The sequence below is a fragment of the Gigantopelta aegis genome, chromosome 3 (genome assembly GCF_016097555.1).
Source record: "Gigantopelta aegis isolate Gae_Host chromosome 3, Gae_host_genome, whole genome shotgun sequence".
Classification (NCBI taxonomy): Eukaryota; Metazoa; Mollusca; class Gastropoda; order Neomphalida; family Peltospiridae; genus Gigantopelta; species Gigantopelta aegis.
The window spans coordinates 35079986-35093249 of NC_054701.1; the positions used below are offsets into that span (position 1 = coordinate 35079986).

A 13264-nucleotide genomic window follows, 5' to 3' on the forward strand; every position below is an offset into this window, starting at 1 on the left:
AGTAGCCCATGAAGTGGTGACAGCGGGTTTCCTCTCAATATCTGTGTGGTCCTTAACCATGTGTCTGACGCCATATAACTGTAAATAAAATGTGTTGAGTGCATCGTTAAATAAAACGTTTCCTTCCTTGTTCATAGAATATGCAGATTCACATGATGAGGAGTGGATGCAAAACGGAATATGGAGGGTAAATTATAACAATAAAAACAATACTTTTAACTATTGGACAACAGAAAAAAGCCTACATAAACCTACTTATAAAAGTTTATCTTTTACAAATAGTTAAGTTGTTTGCAGTAAAAGTGAACTACAGAGTTGGCCTACAGAAACGATTCCTTTGAATCATAGACTAGTCAGCTAATAGTCATATATACTGAATGTCTTCTTTTTTTTAAATCATTAATATGATATGTATCTGTAAACTGAAATTTCCTTTCATTACCAGAGATCGGCACTGGCCTACAGGAATGACTCGTCTGACGGCGGTATGGCCCGCGTGAATATCGGAATCTCTACCACCTCGACGAGCAGTCGCACCAGCAAGTCTAGCAGTGCATTCAAGAAGGCCGACGACTACCTGCGCAGTACAAGCAGCTCCACGTCGGGGCACGGGCCGCTGTACCCACCCAACACCGGGATACCGCCCTACGGCTACGACCCGGCCACGTTCCACGACAAGGAGCCCGACGGTATGTCTGAACCACGTACGTCTCAGCTTTTATCAGTTTTATCATTTTCAGTTATTTTTTTTTCTTCTTCTTTGTCGTACGCTCAAATAGGGACCCCAGTGGCTCGAACAAAAGCGGCTGTATTCCATAGGTTCTCCAAGGGGAATTTTTATTTGATCTAGACTTGATTGTATGTCTCAAGGCCTAGATGGTTCTACTTTTTTATTTTTTATTTTATTTTTTTGAGTTATTTTAAAAAATATATATAAACCTGATGATTTAGAGTATTTCCAGTATATTCTTCTGTTGAATGTTTTTATGTGATTGAAATATTTGATTTCTCATATGTGTCATATGTTACTTATTTGTGTGTTGAGCAGGCGTGGCACAGTGTAAAAAAAATAGTGGTACGGCTCGAGGTTGCCAGACTCTCCTTTCAAATTCACTGTGAAGGACATTTTCACAGATACAAGAAATATAACACACACACTGTTGATTCAGTGTACAGTAAATATACACCTGTCCCCACTGTCATGAAATTTTAAAAACGCTGCAGGCATAACTTCATTGCTAGGTCATACCGATTGCCATCTTCATAAATCAAGGCTAATATTCGTTCCTCGTATTCAGCCTTGATACATGTCGTCAAGAAATCGTGCCACAAAATGCTTAAATTTCATTGGATTCAATGAGATCTGATTGCAACGAATCGCAACGCTCCTTATAGATTCCCTTGTTATTGTAAACAAAGATGGCAGCGTCAGCGTCCGGTGGTTAATTTTTGATATTGCTTTCAAGATTGTCACATGTTACCGATGCTGTGATTGGTCAGCGATGTCATCGTGTAAGGGACATAATCGGTGTTACAAATTTTCTTCCAATAGAGGGCGCTAGTAGTGGATATCAGTAATCTTGACTACATGTATCAAGGCTGAATACAAGGAACGAATATTAGCCTTGATTTATGAAGATGACCGATTGCATGGCATTAAGACGTTAATATACTTCAAGCTGGGTTTAATTCTATAAGCACCGACTTGGGTAATACATTTTAAGTGTTTTTTCTTTTTTTCTTGGTTAAATGAGTTTTATTGAAATAAAATCAAACATTTTGAACAACAATATTCATGGTTTTATTGAAATAAAATCAAACATTTTGAACAACAATATTCATGGTTTTATAAATTGGTTCATTATTTCATTATAGGGGTAGGACATAGCCCAGTGGTAAAGCGCTCGTTTGATGCGCGGTCGGACTGGGATCAATCCCCGTTGGATAGACCATTGGGTTATATCTCGTTCCAGTCAGTACACCACAACTGGTATATTAAAGGCCGTGGTATGTGCTATCCTGTCTGGGATGGTGCATATAAAAAAAGATCCCTTGCTACTAATGGAAAAAAATGTAGCGAGTTTCCTCTGTAAGACTATATCAAAATTATCAAATGTTTGACATCCAATAGCCGATGATTAATAAATCAGTGTCCTCTAATGATGTTGTTAAACAAAGAATTTCATAATACATTTACAGTTTGCAGTCCATATTATTAAATTTACATTTTCTACTTTATTGCACAGACCCAGACACAGGGGAGATAACCCACATGAAGGACGGCAATGAATCGGACACGGACAGTGAGCTCTCGGTGGACAGAAACAGTTTGGATCTGGCGTCTAGTCACTCCTCCGACGATGATGACGAGTTTGATCTCGGACCTCAGTGGGAGCAGCCTGCTCCGAAGAGTAAAGCTGTTGGTAAGAGTGACAGACATTTTCATTTCCCGAGATCCCAATTTTTCAGGTTTTTTGCATCAAATAATGTTTATTACAGCCATTTTTATTTCCTTGGATAAGACTTTAAAGCTTTTTATCTAGTTTCACCTTTATTTGTTCCCAGCTGGTCCAACCGGAGGGGACTATAGGTTTCATATCTGTCCTGTCTGTCCTGTCTGTCCATCTGTCCTACATATAGTTTTCCATACGGTTTTTTCACAATGCCTAGTGCTATTGAGCTAAATTTCTGTATATAGCTTTATGATACAAATCAAGTTTGACTTTTATGATAATATATCCATTTTTGACAGTTATAGCCCTTGTACAAATATTTGTTTTTGCATAATCCCCCCCCCCCCCCCCTCCAAATGCCTCATAATATTGAGCTAACATTTTGTTTGTAGCTTTATCATATACTGTTACAAATCAAGATTAATTTTAATGGCAATCTACCCATTTTTTACAAAGTTTTCCCCTTGAACTTAGGAGATAAGACAATTTGATGGACGCAGTAGGGGACATGTATTGCTTTAACAGTACTCTCAGAATGCTTGTTATTAGTGTTTTGTATTAAATAGTTTTACAAAGTAAACAAGATTTGATTGGAGGTGCTGAACATTTTATTTGTATTTAAGTACGGTATTAGCTTAAAATAAAAGACCATCAGTTTTTATTTTTAAATTGGTGTCAAATTCCTGTATTAAAAGGCAGTGTTGCACAGCATTTCCTCTACTAAATGGCCCAACAAAATACTGTCAGAAAATACATACATTTAATTTGACTCAAAAAGTATTTGATTTAACCAGTTACATAATCATCATATTCCCACATTTTGGTATATAATTGAATTATGCCTATATAGCTATCAACAAATAATGATAATTTTATATAGTGTTTTCCCTAGCTTGTTTTAGCACGGTGCAGCACCATGCCTCAATAGTCTAGCACCATCTTGGCTTAATCAGCACCATGCTGCCCTGAGATTAAAGAAGCCTTTTTCAGTAATTAATTCTAAAATTGCCTTTATAAAACATAAAAAAGGTATTATTAATTAATAAAATATGCTTTTTATATGTTTTGCCATTCATTTATTAAAGCAAACACATGAATTACATTAATGTTTATTTCAATTAATTTTTGTCTATTTTTAATGAAATAAAAGTGCCCCGAAAATGGTGAAAATGCCCCAAAAGTTTTTGGTGTACCATGCCGTGCCACATTTCTAGGGAAATCACTATTATATATCTTTTAGACCTTTTACATTTGCTTGCTAAATGCTTATTGTAGTGTTAGTTGAAGAGGAACATGTAATGTACAATTCAAGTAACGCGATCTGTGCAATTCCGCCTGTAATAGGCCAGCTGCTAATTTACCTTGTATTTGCCATGGGATATATTAAATAGTTTTTTTAATCGTCCTATAAAGATCCATCAGATTTAAAAAAAAAAAAATTTTGTTCCTTCTGTTTTCAGTACAAGCCAGAGAAGCCTTAGAAAAGCAGAAGAAAGAAAGAGAGAAAGAAAAGTTGAAAAATAATGCCAATGGTGAGTTGCATAGAGACAAGGTTAGCAGTCATGACTGGAAGTTGTATGTTATCTTAGACATGATGATGATAAGTTATTTTTATATTTTCAGTCAAATCAGAAAGACAGTTGGGAGATAAACGATATGGAGTTTTTAGATTTGCGGGTGTTATTGTCTGATCCTACAAATGTAATTTTTGACCGAAGGTGTTAGCCTGAGGTTAAAAATGAAACATTTGCTGGCATCAAATAGACAATAATGCACACACATCTAAAACCTCCATATAGTTATTTACATTGTAAAACTGAATTGTTTTTCTGTGGAACTAACTATGTGGTATTTCGTGAAAAAAATACCTGGCTACAATCTAACTGTAGACCCTTGAACTGTCAATTTGGCCTGTTCCAATTGCTAATGACGTCACTTTCTAATGATGTCATTAGCTTTCTGGGTGTTACTTTCATTTGATCCTGGAAAAAGAATGTAATTAATGAATCAGAATCACAACAGAGAACACACTCGCCATCAGTTTACAGTTGATAGATAAATAGATGTGGCTGTTTCAGTAGGTTTAATTCCATGTGCAGAATCTCTGCCAGCTCAGCCCATCTCGTCCCCCATGTGTTCTTATTTTCATCTGACTAGCTATGGCTTCAGTGAATAAAGTTAAAGTTTGTTTTGTTTAATGACATAGTCTTAGAGAGGAAACCCTGTACATATTGTCATTAATAACAAGGGATCTTTTATATGCATCATCTCACAGACAGGATAACACATACCACTGCCTTTGATATACCAGTAGTATGGGCACTGGCTGAAACGAAAAATAGCCCAATGGGTCCACCACCGAGTATCGATCCCAGACTGACCATTTCTACTGGGCTACGTCCCACCCCGACATGGAATAATTTATATTTCAAATAAATAATTCTGCTTTGTTTCATATACTGCACAAACTGCCAAATGTTTTTAGGACCAAAAAAAAAAAAAAAAAAAAAAAAAAAAAATGTTGGGATTTCTTTTTTTCAGATCATTTAGCAGGAAGTGGAAATAGAAGTGATGGCGATAAACATCGGACCAATCATTTACGGTTCACGGGAATGCCACCTGATGTCACTATACCAGCTTCAGATCGCCATGGTAAAAATCTTTATTTTAACTGCATTCAAGGTTCTGCAACAGAGAGTATTAAGTAAAAATGGGAAAATTGAGAAAAGATTGTTAATCAATGCTATAGTCCGTCCCACAGAGAACACTTTTTCATGCTATGAAATTTACTACAAGTTATTTATTTCTGAGCCGATTGATTTGTAAATAGCACACAAAAATTGTATTTTTTTTTGTTATTTCCAAAGCACTTTTACTTTTCTTATGTAAAACCAAACTGAAATTATTTACAGAAAACATTTTTATAGAATGATGGGACGGACTATAGAATTAATATAACAGCTATGGTTGGGTTTGTTTTAGACTTTGTTAGTGCATGTGCATGTTCAATTACAATGTTGAAAGATTTGTTTTCTGTCAAAAATAATTAAGTAAAAAGTGATGTCAGCTTTGAACCCTACAAATAGAGGCTTGATTGTTTGTTCATGCATGATGGGCATATTTGTTGGGCGTGAATATATTTTTTGTCGTCCTTTACATGATCATGTGGTTTTTAGAAAAAAAATCTTATGTCCTTTATGTATATGTGTGTGTAACCTGCCGTAGCACAATCAGTGTTCTTTTTCAAGTAAGTTGTGAGAAAAGGATAACATGATATGATCTAATAACTTTCTCAGTTTGTATGGTTATCTATGCCAAATTTGATGAAAATCAATCCATTTTACTAAGGACTTAATATTTAAAAAAAAATAATTACATTTAATGTTTCTTTTAATTTACATTAAAAAAAAATCTAATTAATTTATTAACATTTTAAAATGTGCTGAGAGTCTTTAAACAAATATTACTTTTCTTTCCATGTTAGAAAGTAAATCAATGAGGCCTAATAATGCAGTTATCTGCTTAAAGCCTAGATCACAGTACATGACCCACTACAACTCAGCGGTTGAGTTCTGGGACTGATTTTTAGTCGGCCTGACAGGATTTGACACGACCGGATATGTGCTATTGCATACAACAGCCTTCATAGTGTGTTCAGGGAGCGGGGCGTAGCCCAGTGGTAAAGCGCTCGCTTGATGCGCGGTTGGTTTAGGACTGATCCCCGTCGGTGGCCCCATTGGGCTATTTCTCGTTCCAGCCAGTGCTCCACAACTGGTGTAACAAAGGCCATGGTATGTACTATCCAGCCTGTGGGATGGTGCATATAAAAGGTCCCTTGCTGCTAATCGAAAAGAGTAGCCAATGAAGTGGTGACAGCGGGTTTCCTCTTTCTATATCTGTGTGGTCCTTAACCATATGTCTGATGCCATATAATTGTAACTAAAATGTGTTGAGTGCGTCATTAAATAAAACATTTTCTTCCTTCATAGTTTGCTCACTATGTGATGCGACCATTCAGTTGAGTCATGTCGTATATTGTGATTTTGGCTTGAGACTACATTCTCGCTGCCACACTGTATAACATTTATTAGTAATAAATGCTAAATGCAAACAAAACCACAGAACAGAATTTGTTTTTGAGCATTTCTGTCAGAAATGAATCAGAATATAAACATCAGATACCATGATCAGATGCAATGTATCAAAATAAACTAATCCCTATAGTAAAGTTTTGTGCTTGGAATTTTATATCCATTCTAATTTGGCTTTCTGTTATTCATACACATAGGCATAGGAAGTGGGCAAGGGGGGCACACACTTTTCTTGATCCAGTAGAAGCAGCGATGGTTTATATATACACACACACACACACACACACATACATACATACATACATATATGTGTGTGTGTGTGTGTGCCCCCCCCCCCCCTTTTTGGCACCTTCCTACATCACTGTCATATAAAGTTCAAGTCCTTTAAACTATATCAAAATAGACATATTCCTTATTGTAAAATTTTGCATGAAATCTGTAATGCATTTTATTGTGGCTTTAAATCATTTTATTTTATTTTTGCATTCTCTTATGCATTTGTGTTCCGTGTGTGATTTTGAGTTTTGTTTTTGTTAGGTCGAGATTACATTATCCCCCCTGTCCGCTCCGATAGCCTGGTGAACAATTATGCAGGCAGTAACACCACTGTGGGTGACCGTGTGAACACGGCCCCGATGAGGGTGCAAGTGTTAACACACAATGGCAGCATCTCGTCCGAGTCCGACGTGTAAGTGTTCCCCTCCCCCGGGCGACACAGACTACATATATATAAAGGTAGTTCACACCAACCATGTTAAACACCCAACAAATAACTGTTGTCTGCTTCTGTTTTTTCTTCCTTACTGGAAAAAGCACCTGTTTCCTCCACTTGTTTTCGGTTTTCATTTGTGTGCATGTTTCACTCACTTGAGCACAGATATTACACTTACAAGGTAGTTCACATGTCCCATTTTAAGACCCAATCATAGACATCTTGTTTTACTGTTGTTTTTTTCCTCAACATATTTTAGGTTTGTTTGTTTCTTAGTTTGTTTGTTTGTTTGCATGTTGCATTCATGTATGCATGTCTGTGGATTGTTGGATTGAATGCTTTGGTATAGTGTGCTGGGGGTTTTTAAGGGGTTTTTTTTTTTCCAGATGTTTTTTTTTGTGCAATGTCTTGTGTTATATGGAAAAGCAGATTAAGAACAAAACAGAAATTACTTTGTGTTTTAATTATTTGTTTGTTATCTTCTACTTTTGTTCAATATAAAAAATAATTTTACAAATAATTGACATTGAAAATAATTTAAGGTGTGCACTTTAAAAGGAGAAAATTTACTGTTTGCACATAATATTTCGGTAATACGTTATTATACAATTGTATAATAATAAATAAATAGATCTCTGTTCTAACAATAATTACCCTTTCCTAAATTTTATTTCTAATAATAAATATAATGACATCAAATTCTGTATTGTAATAATAAATATATTTACATGTACATGTGTGGTCTAAGAAATTGGAACGTTTACATAAGTATTTTGTATGATGCTTTGCGGCACTTATGTGAAAGCAAAAGTAAGAATAACATTTTTTATTTATTATTGGGAATATAAAGTACACAGTAAAATACATTTAAACTGTATTGCTCCTAGTTACCAGTTTTATTATAAAGTTAACCTGTAATATTTGTGTTTGTGTTGCAGATCCAGCGATGAAACCACTGTCTGACCTGCTGTGACAAAAGTATCAAACAGTGTCTTCACGTAAACAGCATTGAACATTCCATCATGTTATCACTAGTCTTTACAGACTGTTGAACCCCCACTCACTAGCATCTTTACTTATTCTTGGAGTACAATGTGATCTTTTATAAGTAATACTATTTTAAAAACCAAAAAAACCCCAGCCCTTATTAACTTGCATCTTGGAGTACTTGTTACAAAAGATTAACATACAATGTAATCTTTTATTATTATGTAATACTTTGTAATCGTTGACGATGGCCTGCAAAATATGATTTTAATATTAATATATGATCTGTTTAACATTGTGTTAAGGTCCCATACTATGTATCATGTGAAGTATTACTATTGTGTACAATGTTTATATAATGTTTGCTGTCTCTCCAAGAGAGTATTATATTGTAATAATTATTATGTACAGTGCTAAAGCATATCATATTGTATGTACATTTCACAGATCAGTTCATTATCACTTGTATGTCATTGTCCCTGTACAGTTACATTATATTGTGTATGTTCAAAACTGTTCAAAACTGATAACATGAGAGGGGAGGCAGGTATATATGTACATTTTCAAAGATTAAAAGATGAGGAACAATATTTGTATAAATTGGTAGGATTCAAAATATGGTGGGTTTTGGGTTTTTTAGTATATATATTAAACCATGTTTAAAAACAAAACAAATTATTTTTTAATCAAAAACATTAAGCAATATTCTCATTTTATGTTAAATTACTGTATGTTTACTTTTTACTAAATAATTAAACATTTAATTCCATTTTAAAATTATGTCTACTCAGTCCAGGCCTCTGAAAATTGCGCAAACAATCGTTTCCTCGCACAGGTCTAGTTTTATGTAACCCATTTTACATTATTGAAAAAAAAAAAAAAAAAAAAAATTAATATTTTACACTATCAGTTGGTCAGTTTTAGGTTTAATAAATATCTGTTAGTTTTTATTCTGTATTATAATGAAACTAATCGGTGTAACATTAAATATCTGCCCACAGACTGAGAGCTGCATGTTGGCTAATTTATTTGCTTAGGCTGTTAGGTGGGTCAGATTCAGACCAGTAGAAAAAATCACTTCCAGCAGTATTTAATAGTCAATTTCTATACGTAATAGCATGAATTCAGGGGCCTAGCTTCTATATACACAGGTACGCAACTGGGTACCACCTCAGATTACAAAATCTTTTTTATTATTAAAATATATGATGTAAATGCATGTATGTGTATGCGTTTTATTCTATGGCCAAAAAAGTCTGTGTACCACCTGAAAATGCCAAGCTAGGCCCCTGAAATTTATATACTTGTGCAATTTTCGTATGCCTGCTTACCACATTGGTCATTGTTGGCAGTCATTTCATGCAAATATTACATTTCATTTGTTTGTTAATTTTTGTCATTGTTCCCATAATGATAATTATATTTGTAACGGGTTACGCAAAATGAAATGGGTTACCTGAAAAAAGAATTTGGGTTACGCAAAGTCTCAATTCTCAGAGGACCTGCGAGTCATGACCCTATTTCAAAGAATAACAATTTAATATAGAGAATAATACACGAGTCATGACCCTATTTCAAAGAATAACAATTTAATATAGAGAATAATACACGAGTCATGACCCTGTTTCAAAGAATAACAATTTGATATAGAGAATAATACATGAGTTTCCATTTGATACCATTTGTTTTTAAACAACGAGTTGTAAGATAAATGGTATCAAACGGACATGAATGTAGTACTCTGTTTCTTACATACCTCGAAACAATGAAAATATAAACAATATAATGAACTAAATTATGTTGTTACAGAACGTAGCCTAACTGGGTCATGGCGTATGGATACTTGGCTTTAAGCATACATACCACGTCAGAACCAAATCACTATTGTACTAACAGATCCATTTTCCTTAAAAAATAGAGCACTGTAAAATATTTGCTAACCAATTGGAAAATGAAATTGATGAAAAGTTATCATTTTAATGTGGCGAAGCATTGTAATAATACAGCTAATTTTGAATTTAAATGAGGTCACTTTACATCTCCTTACAATAACACTAAACTGGGTCATGATCTCTCAGAAACGATCTCCAACATACGTTGTATACGATTTTGATACACAACGGTGATCTCCATGGGTGTGTAAAACTAAGAGATATATTTACTGAACAACAAAAAGAAAACTAGTCCATTGTAAGTGTAAATACAGTGTTTTTAAATTTTCTTTTAGTGAAATATGTTCTAATTCTTTTATATACGAATTGGCTATTTTCTAGAAAGGCCATTCTTAATCATGTCAATGGTGACTAAATCCATAATTTAATCAGTTTTATAAATTTACTGTATATGGCCACAAAGTAGGGTTTTCATAAATTGCATCAAACATTGTTTGAACACTCAAAGACAAATGCTCCCTCAGAAGCGACTTATTTGAAGTAACCCACATTTTAAAAAATACCATTATAAAAATACCATTATACCGGTAAAGCACACTGGGTTTGTTAAAACAGACACTGCCTTCATAGTGAATGTCATATTACAATTACTAATAAAAATTGCATAGAAACAATTTCTCGATGATGTGAATTGAGTTGAAAGCATAAACTCTGCAAACCCAGATTAGAATGATCTATATTGTTAGGTTCTCAATGTACCCATCACAAAACCCTAATTTACTCAAAATGACCTTGATGTGGGTTAACAAGTTCTTGCATGCAAAGCTGTGTAATGCTTATCCAAAAAAACAGATGATTTGTGTATCAAATAGCAAATTATTATTGAATATTATATTTGAAGATATGATCTGTTATAGAAATTATATATATATATATGATTAGCTTACATATCAATTGTATATATAAATTAATTCTGTAGGCCTATAGCTATATTGAGTTGTGATCAAATTAAAAGAACAAAAGGCAATGACTACACATATACATATATAGGACTTGTGCTCTTGTTATGGTTTCAAAGTAATCATAATAGAAATTAATCTGTTTTACGTAAACATGTTTAACCTTTTTGCTATATAAGCCATTTGTTCAGTTTTTTCATTGATAAATGATTTAAAAAAAATAACAACAGCTTTCCGAAGGATCTGTACGGTTGTGACTTTTAACAAAGGCTCGTTAATAATAATGGTCATGGTTTAATTATATTTCAAGCCTTGTAAATCATATTACATGGCTGTCCTGTTTAGCAAAGCTTATACAGCGTTGTATTATAAAATTTTAAAGTTGAAATATTTGCATGTTCAAGTATGGTTATATTTTGAAGGAGTAATATTTCAAGTCTTGTAATATATATTTTGCGTGAGTGTATGGTCATATTTAAAGTTACTATGTTGTAAAGCTTAGCTATATACATATCTGTAATGTACATGGCCATGTTTTAAAGTTGTGGTACTGCATGGCTTGTACATTATACAGTGAAACCCCTCTAAACCACACACCCTTGGGACCAATACAAATGTCCAGTATTAAGAGGGATCTGGTTTAGAGAAGTTAATTTCTGTACTGGTTTTTAAAAAGGGACTCTGTAAAACATCCGGTTTTGAGCGAATTCCAGTTTACAGAGGGTCCGGTCTTGAGAGGTTTCACTCTATATCATACACAAAAGGTCATATTCGAAGTTGCTGTACCGCAATAATAATAAGCCTATTACATTGTATTGCATATCTGCATTATAGTATGGTCACATTTTAAAGTTGTGGTACTGAAAACCTATACATTGTATTGCATATCAGTATGGTCATATTTTAACGTTGTGGTACTGCAAAGCCTATATACACTGCGTTGCATATCTGTGTCATAATGTTTTAATGTAGTACAACAAAGCTTATTACTTTGTATTGCATATCTGAATGATGTGGTACATTGCATTGCATATCTATAATGATCAAGTTTTAAATTTGTAGTGTTGTCAAGCTTGTACTTGTGTTACATGGCTGTTTTCTGTGTTGTGCCATGTGTGATAAGTTGAGTCTCAATTGTTTATTCCCAGTCTTCCTGGGCTTCGTTTTTTATTTATTGATGTACATATCATGTCATATTTTATTGATCTCTTTGTACAGAATTTTTTTTATCAAATTCATTTTTATGAAATAAATGTATGTCCTTTTTTGGATAACATTAAATGCATTATAAATATAGCAGTATTTGTTTGTCAGTTTGTTCTAGATTTGTATATATCCACAGCTGAAATATTTTTCTAGGCCTACCATCAAAACAGGTACATCTGCTATACTCCAAAGTATATTAACATGCTTTATGTACAAAATTATAAAAAGGGCCACAGAGCGAGATATCTAGGTCTGGGGGCATTTACCCCCCCCCCCCCCCCCCCACACGAAACTTGAAATATAGATGTCTAAGGCAATATAGTGTTGTTTGCCTGTGCACCACTACTGGTATATCAAAGGCCGTGGTATGTGCTATCCTGTCTATGGAATGGTCCATATAAAAGATCCCTTGCTTCATAAGGAGAAATGTAGCAGGTTTCCTCTGATGACTACATGACAGAATTAACAAATGTTTGGCATCCAATGGCTGATGATTAATTAATTACTGTGCTCCAGTGGTGTCGTTTAAACAAATTAAACTTTTTTTTTATAGTGTTGTTTTGCTACTGTTTGGAACACATTGTGTACTAATTTGTGCATTTTACCACTCATATAATATGATTTAATGGGAAGTTGAACTCGATAACTTTGAAAACTCGCTTTAATTGGTTGTGATACTGCCGGTGGCGTAGCCAGGGTTAGGATTGGGGACGGTGTGGTCGTCGTATTCACAGGTATTCGGGTCCTGGTCTGAGGTTATAGGAGTCTGATTAGTACCAGTCGATGGAACACAGGTCAGGTTATAGGGTTTTATATGCACATTAAGAGCAAGCTGTTATAGAGCATGCCTGACATGAGCGCAGGTGTCCCGGCCTTGGTCGGCTCCTCTGTCCAGGACAGGAAAAAGGGTTGGGGTAGGTGGGAGAGAGGACTGCCCTATACATCTTCAAAAATAAATTTAAAC

The 13264-nt window shown here is 34.4% G+C and overlaps 1 protein-coding gene across 4 annotated transcripts in view; it reads left to right on the forward strand.

The window, feature by feature from the left end:
- LOC121367935 (cadherin EGF LAG seven-pass G-type receptor 1-like) overlaps positions 1 to 12390 on the forward strand; it is a 79515-nt gene extending 67125 nt beyond the window's left edge. The window contains exons 30-35 of one of the 4 annotated variants that reach the window (XM_041492397.1): positions 446 to 704; positions 2247 to 2423; positions 3914 to 3985; positions 4995 to 5105; positions 7082 to 7279; positions 8195 to 12390. In XM_041492397.1, the coding sequence (XP_041348331.1) occupies positions 446 to 704; positions 2247 to 2423; positions 3914 to 3985; positions 4995 to 5105; positions 7082 to 7236 (774 nt within the window). In that variant the 3' untranslated portion in view covers positions 7237 to 7279; positions 8195 to 12390. The remainder of the gene's footprint in view (positions 1 to 445; positions 705 to 2246; positions 2424 to 3913; positions 3986 to 4994; positions 5106 to 7081; positions 7280 to 8194) is intronic. The other 3 variants (XM_041492395.1, XM_041492396.1, XM_041492398.1) reach the window with 3 other exon arrangements.
- The last annotated feature ends 874 nt before the right edge of the window (positions 12391 to 13264 follow it).